General features: G+C 31.0%; 1 protein-coding gene across 1 annotated transcript in view; it reads right to left on the bottom strand.

Moving 5' to 3' along the window:
• Positions 1 to 4,401: 4,401 nt before the first annotated feature.
• Positions 4,402 to 11,432, bottom strand: part of LOC116033081 (lupeol synthase-like) — a 9,195-nt gene continuing 2,164 nt past the window's right edge. Inside the window, exons 3-18 of the mRNA XM_031275839.1 lie at positions 10,994 to 11,083; positions 10,093 to 10,284; positions 9,820 to 9,904; positions 8,968 to 9,134; positions 8,539 to 8,730; positions 8,311 to 8,424; positions 7,344 to 7,466; positions 7,082 to 7,204; positions 6,890 to 6,988; positions 6,738 to 6,794; positions 6,566 to 6,612; positions 6,119 to 6,262; positions 5,795 to 5,972; positions 5,201 to 5,281; positions 4,852 to 4,935; positions 4,402 to 4,711 (exon numbers count right to left, since the gene is read on the bottom strand). Coding sequence (XP_031131699.1) covers positions 4,601 to 4,711; positions 4,852 to 4,935; positions 5,201 to 5,281; positions 5,795 to 5,972; positions 6,119 to 6,262; positions 6,566 to 6,612; positions 6,738 to 6,794; positions 6,890 to 6,988; positions 7,082 to 7,204; positions 7,344 to 7,466; positions 8,311 to 8,424; positions 8,539 to 8,730; positions 8,968 to 9,134; positions 9,820 to 9,904; positions 10,093 to 10,284; positions 10,994 to 11,083 — 1,887 coding nt within the window. The 3' untranslated portion in view covers positions 4,402 to 4,600. The remainder of the gene's footprint in view (positions 4,712 to 4,851; positions 4,936 to 5,200; positions 5,282 to 5,794; positions 5,973 to 6,118; positions 6,263 to 6,565; positions 6,613 to 6,737; positions 6,795 to 6,889; positions 6,989 to 7,081; positions 7,205 to 7,343; positions 7,467 to 8,310; positions 8,425 to 8,538; positions 8,731 to 8,967; positions 9,135 to 9,819; positions 9,905 to 10,092; positions 10,285 to 10,993; positions 11,084 to 11,432) is intronic.

Here is an 11,432-nt window from a genome sequence, read left to right as displayed (position 1 = left end):
GAGTTTACGATAAGACTATTTCTCAAACAGATAAGTCACATAGATAGCCAGGAAAATTGAATATCACACCTACACAAAAATCACAACATCATCTTGATTGAAAAGTTTACTTGTAAAAAGTATTTTAAAAATTGCATATTTTTTACAACTTTCGACAAATTATTAATTGCATATCTTTTTAAACTTGAATGATTTAATAGTTTAATTATTATATTTCTTTAGAAATTAATGACATAATTGTACTTTTACTACAAGTAGATGCTTATGGGCCTATTTGATCATGATCTTAAATTCACGATATATTATTTTGTAAAATAAATTTAATTAAAAACTTTATAGTCTAGCTATATGTAAATTTGCGATTTTAAATAAGATTTGAAAATTTTAATTCTTATTCTCAACTCTACAAAATAATAGACATAAAATTGATATTTAAAAAAAAATTGTTATAAATTTACAAGTATTCAACAATTATATTAGATTTCAACGAATTTTAAATCAAATTACTCCGTACTACTTAATCTCATGGGAGACGGACTCGCTCTTTTATTAATTACTCCATTTATAATGTTGAAAAACGAAAGTTTCTTTTTAAAAATTTGACTTTCTTTTCACTAAAATTAAATGCATGTAGGGTACGTAGACACCAAACCTCATGTCACTTCATAGATACGACCAATTCAAATGGTCCTATGGACTAATATTTCATATTATTTTGATTTACCTATTTAGGTATACAATCTATTTTCTAGAAGCAAAAGGAAAATAGTTAACATATTATTATTAAATATTAACAAGTTTTTTTTCACTACATATCTTAGTTTTAATTTATTATATGTTTAAAAGAATCAAAACGCATTTTTTTTAAGATAACGTTAGAAACCCACAATTCGATGGTGTGCACTGAGTAAATCTAACTAATATGTTATAGTTCGCAAATCATCTGTAAATCACACTAAGAAGCTAGACTATGCGCAACAAACTTGACCTAGAGAGTGTTGAAAAAAAATCGAACTTGTAACATCTAACTATGGAAACTAACTTTATTTTTTTAATCAATTGAGATGCATCACATCAATTTTATTTTTTATTTTTAAAAGTTATGCAGTGTGGGTGTAGTAATTTACAGGAAAAAGATAATTGGCATGGATGGAGTAGTGTTGATATAGGGGTAATTTTGGAATATGAAAAAGTCAAAGGGTAATAATTGGAAAATGAAATGATAGAGGGTGTGCAAGTTGTTTGGTTATGTGTGTTGGTATTCAAAAAATGAATGCTACTCTTATTCCTCTACGCGCTCCTTGTCTGCACAACGCGGTTCACATGACTTCACACTACTAAATAATTATTTTTTTGGTCAAATCCACCCCTTTTAAATAATAATAATAATAATAATAATAATAATAATAATAATAATAAGAAGAAGAAGAAGAAGAAATTTTATGATTTTGATGTTTGAATAAACTTTTAGTAGTGTACTGTGTAATCTTGTCTCTACCTATCAAATTTCCTTACCAAATTATGTTGCCTTTTAAAAGTAGCAATGAAATTTAATTTATATCATGAACCACCTAGCTTTATTAAATATTGCGAGTTTTGATGTCAATGTTCAGTCAAGTTAATGCTTAATATACATCTTTGCCAAAGACATTGTGGTCTAATGACACCCAATTTACACTCCCAAACATCGCCTTAATTAGTGTTAAATTGCATGTTGAAGCCAGGGTCGGATTTTAGGGTGTACGTGCAAGATGTGCAACAGCACAGGGCCCCAAAATTTTGGGGGCCCCTAGTCCAGTCCTAACCCAATAGTTAGTATATGTATTTATGATTATATTGGCTCAAAATTAGGTTTTCATGACTGATCTAAATTCTAATACGTATTATTCAAAAAAAATCTACTCCGTAATATTCACGCGAATAACTTTTCTTCAATTTACAGTTTATTTATATTTTGATAGGGTCTCACTTATTTACTAGCCCAAGACCATGAAAAAAAAAAAAAAAAAAAAACCTGCCCTGGTTGAAGCGAATTACAATTTACAATTTACAAAACATATAAAACAAGCGTGAAGCCTATAAAGTAATGTTGAAAAAGAAAAAGTAGAAAAACATGCAATGCATGCATGTACTCTGTACGTATAACTTTTTGATGTGGAATTGTATTAGAGGATTAAAAGTGTAGTTAGAGGATCTGTTAATCAGTTGGATTAGTTAGAGGATATTTTAGGCTGTTATGTCTGTTATTTCCCTCCTTCAATTCACCATTACTGTATATAAATAGAGTCTGTAATTCTTGGAACAACACAACAGAATACAATACAGTTTCTTCTTCTTTCTTTCCCAACTCTACATTTGTGATATGGTATCAGAGCTTTGGCCCTTGCTACATGTGAGATACAATGACTATTCTATCTCCTTGAAGTCCTGTTAACAAGTTGGATTAGTTAGAGGATATTTTAGGCTGTTATGTCTGTTATTTCCCTCCTTCAATTCACCATTACTGTATATAAATAGAGTCTGTAATTCTTGGAACAACACAACAGAATACAATACAGTTTCTTCTTCTTTCTTTCCCAACTCTACATTTGTGATATGGTATCAGAGCTTTGGCCCTTGCTACATGTGAGATACAATGGCTATTCTATCTCCTTGAAGTCTTGTTAATCAGTTGGATTAGTTAGAGGATATTTTAGGCTGTTATGTCTGTTATTTCACCCTTCAGTTCACCATTACTGTATATAAATAGAGTCTGTAATTCTTGGAACAACACAACAGAATACAATACAGTTTCTTCTTATTTCTTTCCCAACTCTACATTTGTGATATGGTATCAGAGCTTTAGCCCTTGCTACATGTGAGATACAATGACTATTCTATCTCCTTGAAGTCCTGTTAATCAGTTGGATTAGTTAGAGGATCTGTTAATCAGTTGGATTAGTTAGAGGATATTTTAGGCTGTTATGTCTGTTATTTCTCCCCTTCAGTTCACCATTACTGTATATAAATAGAGTCTGTAATTCTTGGAACAACACAACAGAATACAATACAGTTTCTTCTTCTTTCTTTCCCAACTCTACATTTGTGATATGGTATCAGAGCTTTGAGATACAATGGCTATTCTATCTCTTTGAAGTCCTGGAAGTCCATTTAGGTGAAGCAGCAGTCCTATTCTCTGACAGCAAGTCTGCCATGGCTATCGCAGAAAATCCAGTCTTCCACGAGAGAACTAAACATATAGAGATCGACTGCCATTTGATAAGAGAAAAGATTCAAAGAGGGGTCCTCAAGCTATTACATGTTTCTACTGAAAATCAAACAGCAGACATCTTAACTAAGCCTCTTCAGCCTTTGTTGTTTCAGAAGTTTGTCTCCAAGCTGGGACTCCATTCCATGTATACTCCAGCTTGCGGGGGGTATTAGAGGATTAAAAGTGTAGTTAGAGGATCTGTTAATTAGTTGGATTAGTTAGAGGATATTTTAGGCTGTTATGTCTGTTATTTCCCTCCTTCAGTTCACCATTACTGTATATAAATAGAGTCTGTAATTCTTGGAATAACACAACAGAATACAATACAGTTTCTTCTTCTTTCTTTCCCAACTCTACATTTGTGATAAATTGGCTCACTTTAATTTGGTGCAGTACGTATAGCCCCTAGTTCTTGACAGACATTACTTTTTAAAAGCAATTATTGTCTTATAAATAATGATCATTTATAACTTGTCCTGAATTTTGATCCCAAGTATTTGATTGAATTAAGTTAGACCCTAGATTCCTTCAACCATTAAAATACGAAATTTTTGTTTATTTAACCATAGATAAATCATAAATATGCTTAACATGCACCTTCACATAGTGTATATGGACTAGTTTTTCTTTGACAGGCTCCAAGCAATATATATATATATATATATATATATAGCATAACTAATATCTTTTTGTTAGATATTTGGTGTATGCACGTACCATGATGTTACAAATGGAGGATGTAGCTAATGGAGGATGTAGCTAGGTGTGAGATAATATAAGGCAATTTCTATGAGGGGTTCTCACTTGCCAATAATATAAATATTCAGATAGCATTCGATCTAATTCCATCCTACCATATTGTCCACTCCAGTTCTAGCTCTATATCTATTATCTAATTTTGTGGTTGGCTTGAGCTAAAACACCATAATATACAAAGTTGTAATTTTAATTATATTTTGTTATTATTAATGTTGGAAATGGAAATAAATATAGGACAGGATTGATACCTGTTCTTTGAGTTTCAAAGATTCTGTAGAGTGTAGAGTAAATTTGTGTGAGATTTCTTATATATTGAGCAAAAATTAAAATAACATAACACAAAGTAAAATAATAATCTAATAAAGTATATGATATATATGGGTATGACACTATAATTAAATTCTTGACTTGCGATATTATACACAAAACATTTTTATTTTTGGTACAATCAACATGATAATAGATGAAGCATTAAAATTAAAAAACGCGCACACACACACACACACATATATAAAGACGTAAAGGCTACGCTTTTCGTCATGTATTATTAAAGACATTGAATGAATAATACAATATTGCAGGCATGTATTATTAGTCAAACAGCACACGGCGACGATAGTTTCCAAGAGCCCATATTGGAAAAATATTTCGGTATGAGGAATAGTTTAGCGTGCAATTTTTCATGAACGCCCCCGTGATTTCCTGCACACAATTAAATAAATAATTAATTAACTACATCTGTGTTAATAATAATAATAATTATTACTCGTATTATTATTGAGTTGATAATCATATTATTATTTTTTATTATGAAAAATACAAGAATAATTAAGATGACGTACCTGTTGTGGAAAATCACCGTCTTCCATTTGAGAATTTATCAACAATTTTATTCCACGATGTATAGGAGTTGGGTCAACTTCAAACTGAAATTTTTGACAAATATAAATTGAACATTATTAATTAACCATTAAAATTTGTTTTCAAAATATGGACAAAGTGTACCCCGCATTTTCCACTTTTGGTGAACAATTATTCCAAAAGAGATATAAAATTTAGAAATTATTTCCATTTAAAGTGTGTTTTTAAATTTTTCATCCAAACACGGTTTCCATTTTTTCACATATTGAATAGACATAAGATTGTTTTTGGTTGAACATTATGTTTACAAGAGTAGCTTAGATGACTCACCTGACCAGCGTCAATTAGAGATAACAAAGCCCATGATGTTTGAACCAAATTTGAGCGGTTGCCTTCAAGATTGGTATACACCTATTGCAATAAATAAATCATTAAAATGGAATTATGAAAGGTTGAAACTACTAAATTCTTTTTTACAATCTTAATTTTTCTCCTAAAATTTTTGAGTAACGAAAGAACCCGTAACCATTATAGGGTGTGCACTAAGTAATTTTCGTCATGTGACAAAAGTCATCATAATAAGGTAAACTAGCTTAGATTGCTCACAGCTGACCCACACAAACCAAGAAAGTCAATATGTCACTCTTACCGGAAGTTGTACTTTGATGACCAATTTGGTTGGGGCTGGGTTGGCTATTTTTCTCCTAAATTTATTCTCTAATGTTTTTGGCATGCGTGACAATAAAAACATTTCATATATATATTTATTGACCTACTTCGTTATCAAATGCAAAAATGAACAAATCCAGTAGTGTAAGAAATAAAGTAAATATTAAGAGGTAAATTAAATTCAATAGAAGAATACAAGATTATAGAAAAGTTATGAGCATCATATTAATTGTGACAATAATATAATTATTATACCTTTGTTGAGCAAGAAAGGTAACTCTCACCCCATCCACCATCTGGTAATTGCTTTGATAAAAGAAAAGTGCAAGCCTTGCGAAGAGCCTCGCAATTATTGTAACTTTTCCCACAAGCAACTAATCCTCCTACTCCAAACCAACTCCCATAAGTGTAGCAAATCCCCCAACTACCAGTCCTGCATCCACAAATAATATTCATGTTTTTCAAACCCACACGTTTATTTTTGTTGTCTTCAATTCGGAAACCTTAATGTTATCAAACATTACTGTCGTTAGATTATATATGTTCATTTTCATTTATTACTACAATACGACGACGTACCATGACCCATCTGAATTTTGCGTATTTTGAATATATTGCAACCCTTTGGAGATGCAGGCATCTATTTCCTTTGTCCGGTGTCGTGGATGTAGCTTTTTGAAAAGCACTAAGGCTTGGATTGCCGCTGAAGTACACTCAACATACCTATAAATAATTCATAATTATTTCATCAATAAATTTTTTTGAATAACAAGAAAAACCCGCAATTACTACTAAAAATGTGCAATAGGTATATAAATTTCGCTTTATAACCTTAGCCGGCAAAGGACCACGGAAGAGAAAACCAGCCTAGCTAGGTTGTCAACTTATAACCTTGTGGTCATCAAATTAATAGTTTGACTAACTTGATTGAAATTTTCTCGATCATTATTCGAGCAATATTAACCTATAGACTATAGAATAAATTTAAACTAAAAAAAAATAATAATAATTAAAAATTATGCTTACTCTCTTTCTATAAGAGTGTCTTCAAAGAATTCGGTAGGGTTGAGTTTCTGATGCACATGGACACAAAATTAGACCCCAAAAATTATTTATACTTTTACGTATTACATAATTACAATATAACTTCTTCTTTAAAAAAAATCAATAAAACAGAAGGGGAGATCGAATAGTTCACCTCCAGCCAACGATAGGCTCGCTGAGGCTCCCACGCTGGAAGACCACCGTTGGGGCTCTATGTTGATAATCATTTAAATTTAATGCTAAGGTTTTAGAATATAATTAAAATAAATTTATTTATTTGTTTTTATCAACGTAACATTAGCGTACCTGCAATGATAAGATGACATTAACAGCATCGTACAAGCATTCAGTCTCAATTTTTTCCCCAACCAATTCTTCGGGCTGTTGTGAAAGTAATAGTGCAACCTATTTATAACCAAGAAAGTTAAACAATTGTTAAAAAAAAAAATTGAAAATTGAAAAAATAAATTTGAAGGACTCTAGTACAGTAGTACGTACTTTAAGTCCTTCAGCAGTGCAGTCGGAGACTTGCCAACCATGGTCTTGCATGGAAAATGTCCATGCCCCTTTTGAAATGTGTCGATACATTTTACTAAAATCTCCCGAGGGATTATCTCGTACCTAATTAATTAATTGGAAAAAGTAATTAAACTTAATTAAAAACATTACTCATGCTGGAAATTAAATTTAATTAATCTTCTAATCAGGATTATGAAATATTAATTGCATGCGTGGTTGAAGATCAGATCAGAGTACCTACCTGTGATGCTTTTATAAAGTGGTGTCCTTTCCTTAGGGTTTGGGTATATTGTTGAGTAAGGTCATCACTTGATAAGATTGCTTGAATAGCAAAGGCTGTATCCCACATTTGACACCCAAATGACTGCATATGGAAACAACATAATAATATTAATATATAATATTCATTAAGGCTCCCTTTGAAAACCTGAAAATGTATTTTGTAGTGGGATGATGGTAGTGGTATGTTTGGTGTTGGTGGTGGTGTGGTAGTGGTAGTGTCGGTGGTGGCGATGGTAGTGGTGGTGGTGATGCTGTGGTTGTGTTGTGGTATGGTGGTAATAATAATAATCCAAAACTAATAACTTAAAAAAGAAGATAGGGGGAGAGAGATGAAAATTAAAGAATCTGAAAAAATATCTTCGTACTAAAAAAATTAGGAATACATTTTCCACCAAATTGAATTTTTTTATTTTTTTTTTTGACTAGAATGAATATTTTCGTTTGGCTTTATTTTCGTTGAGTCCCCAAACATTGAAAATTTTAGAAAATGACTTCTGCAAATCATTTTCCAAATTTCTAAACGGACCCTAAATGACGTAAAAAATGTATAGTATTATATGTCAACTCATATAAATAATGCTCTATATATTTGTCTGATTTTATCTGTCATATTTACTATACATTAGTCAAACCAATTTTTTCTTATTTCCTTATTTTCTTTAGTATTTTTTACTTTTTTTGTGTGTATTTAATCGATCAAACCAACCACATAAAATGGGAGGGAGAGAGTATAATATTAGCATTGAAAGAGGTGACCAAGTAGGTGAAATATGATTATTATATCAAAAAATAGTGAGTTCCATTCTGGTACCTTGTTTATCGAGGTTAGTACACCACAGGTAGTGATTGAAGTTTTACTCGTCATCCAAATAATATATATAATATTAAAATTGGGTGGTGTATATATAGAGTAAAAACGTAGTTACCTGTATTTTCAAACCATCTTCAGCAATCCAAAAGTAATCAGGAATGCGAGCAATATGGCGTTTGCATGCTTCTGACGTTGGATCTTCCACCCAACAAGCCATAAGGCATAACACCTGCGTAGTACGTACGTAAGTACGTGCACATCATAACATATACTCCGTATAGTATTATTTTAAACAATTCTTTTTGTTTTTTTCCTTAAAAAAGAAAAAAAAAAAAAAACTAACTTTTTCCACACAACCAATGCAAAGATATCTGCTGTTCTCATCCTCATAGTGAACATGCTCTATTGCGATCTTCAAAGCCTTCTCTCTTATTAGCTTGGAAAATGGCCATCTCCCCAAAATGGGCTCAGCAATGTGATGAAGAAACCCCCATATCATATCTTGCATTAAAGGATGAGGGTAATACAGATCTTCCTGTGATAGGATAATGCAAAGGATCGGATCGAGTTAAAATATAATTTAATTTGGCTTTTAATTCATGACATGACTCCAACTAGATTGATATAAAATGAAAAGAGTTAATTTCATTTTTTGTCGGACCAAATGTGAATATTCTGATAAAAAAAATATTAAAAGTGGACTGTCACCTATAAATCTAGTACCAAAAATGGAATTAACTCAAAATGAAAATATTAATATTAATATAGTTACCTTGGCACAAGTATTCCTGGCATGGTTCCAATTGATTTTAGCATAAGATTGGGAATGAATCTCTTTCCTTAATGATTCCACCAATGTTGTTATCTTCCCGACAAACCGCTTCCCATATAGATACGACATGGGCATGTACACTAACCGACAATAACACAGCATTTTCCCTGCAGCTTTCATGCATTTATATATGCTTACTTTACCAACGCACATAATATCAAATAACATGCATTATATTCATAAATACTCTAGCTACCCGGCCTAGTCTAGTATGTTGTTATCACGATATCTTATTCTAGACTAGGGTGAATTAATGGGTTTTGTTTTTGTTTTTGGCTTTTATTTTGAAACAGACAAAATATAACACGTTATTATATTATTGTTATGCTTGTGTTTTATTTTAGGTTTGAAAAGGATGGTTTAAGAATTACAAATTGGAATTATGGGATAACTTATAATAAGAACAAATTAAAATTGGTTGCTTTCATAAAGTCATAAAACTAATTATTGTAATCCAAGCTAGCTTTAAGGTTTCTTTTGTGAATATGGTGAGATTGACACAATTGAACTATTGTTTCTATCATATATCTATATATCGCTCTCACTACATTGTTGTCTTTAATTGGAATTTCATAATGTTTGGCTTTATGTGATGAGTCGAAATCAGCGAGTCATTTCATAGGATACAAAGTAAAATGCAAGTTAAGTTAGTTGGACCTCTATTATTATTATTTTTGAAAGAGACCTTTATTTTTTATGATCGACCCTAATGAAATGCATCCAACATAAATGTTACACAAATAAAAATTCTTTTAAACTGAATTTGATGGATGAAAATTAATGATACGAAACCTGGATGAATAGGAAATAATTTAGGGAGAAGCCAAAACTCAGGTGGCAATGGGTTGCACCCTTCCCAATCATAGACTCCAAGTACCTGCCGACAAAAATTAATTAGGGCAACTGTAATCATTTATTGATTTACTTTTTAAAAAAATTAAAATTACAAAAAAAAAACAAAAAAAACATGGGAATAGTGTTGTATCATGTATGTCGACAAAAAACAGTAATAAAAATGAATTCCCCAAGAAATATATGTATAAATGATGTTTAATTATTACGTACGGCAAGCCAGAATTTTCCCCAAGAAGGAGTGGCAACCGCGCCGCCGTGGTCAATGATCCACCGGCGGCCGCTAGCCACGGCGCCGCCGTCTTCTGCTTCTTCTCCTAACAGTCTCAGTGCGATGTAGCTCAGAACCGTCCCAAACATTGTGCTGTGACCCTCTATGTGAAATCCCCAACCACCATCTTCATTCTGTACGTGGTCCCACCCAAAAAAAAAATGTAAATAAATTTTAAAATGAACTTAAATTACCCTAATCATTTGTATATTTGAACTAATAATAATTAACCATCACCATCACCATCTTCAAATGTCTGTTCATAAAAATATCGAGTTATAATAAAAAAAATCATATAGAATGAGACTTGATAGCTAGTAATAATAATAATAATAATAAATTAAAGAATAATATTGTCGAACTTATTCATTCATCCCATTATCATGGGTACGTATAATTATGATGTACCATTGAATTTCAATTATAGTTATAATTTGATGATAAATTACACTAATTTATATTTAAATTTGATCACGGGTGTTTGGTAAATAGCTGCTAGTAGATTGAGTTAATAGATTATAGCATTAGCTGATTGTAGAAAGATGTTTGAAAAATTAACTGTTAGTTGATAGTAGATTACATGCAAGATGACTTTCTCAAAAAGTTGATCAAAACAGCTTTTTCAATTTTAGCGTCTGGAGCAATAAACTGTTACAAAAAAACTAATTAATTAAACATTTATATTTGACTGTTTAACCAAGTCGAATAGCTAATAGTGGTTAAATAAGCCAAAATTAACAAATAAACTAACTATGTTACCAAACAAAACAATATTTATTTCCCATCCATTGTCACAACAAAAAAAAAAAAATTAAAGAAAAAAGCTAAGCATGCATTTTTAACCTGATGATTGTATATATAACGGATGATCTCCTTCTGATGTTCTGGTGATAAAACTTCATTCACCATTCCCATTACATACAACGATATTACCTGCACGATTCATTAATATCAGATTTAAGTTTTTGTACAAATATATTTCAAAATTTTAACCCTTAGTTATATAAATAGGTAAAGTGACATAATAACAAAAAAAAAAGAAAGTATCATATATATATATATATAAAATAGGTAGGGTTCCAATGAGATAACTTGTTTAGATAAGATCGTGAGATCGGACCTTGTGCATTCATGTAATATTTTTTAATTGTTTATATGGATGCACAAGATTTGATCTCACGATCTTACCTAAAGAAGTGATCTTATATGGTTCTAATTATATATATATATATATATATATATATATATATATATATATATATATATATATATATATATATAT

The sequence above is a fragment of the Ipomoea triloba genome, chromosome 1 (genome assembly GCF_003576645.1).
Source record: "Ipomoea triloba cultivar NCNSP0323 chromosome 1, ASM357664v1".
Taxonomy (NCBI): domain Eukaryota; kingdom Viridiplantae; phylum Streptophyta; class Magnoliopsida; order Solanales; family Convolvulaceae; genus Ipomoea; species Ipomoea triloba.
Note: the sequence above shows the minus strand (reverse complement) of the source record. Positions and strands in the feature narration are given on the sequence as shown.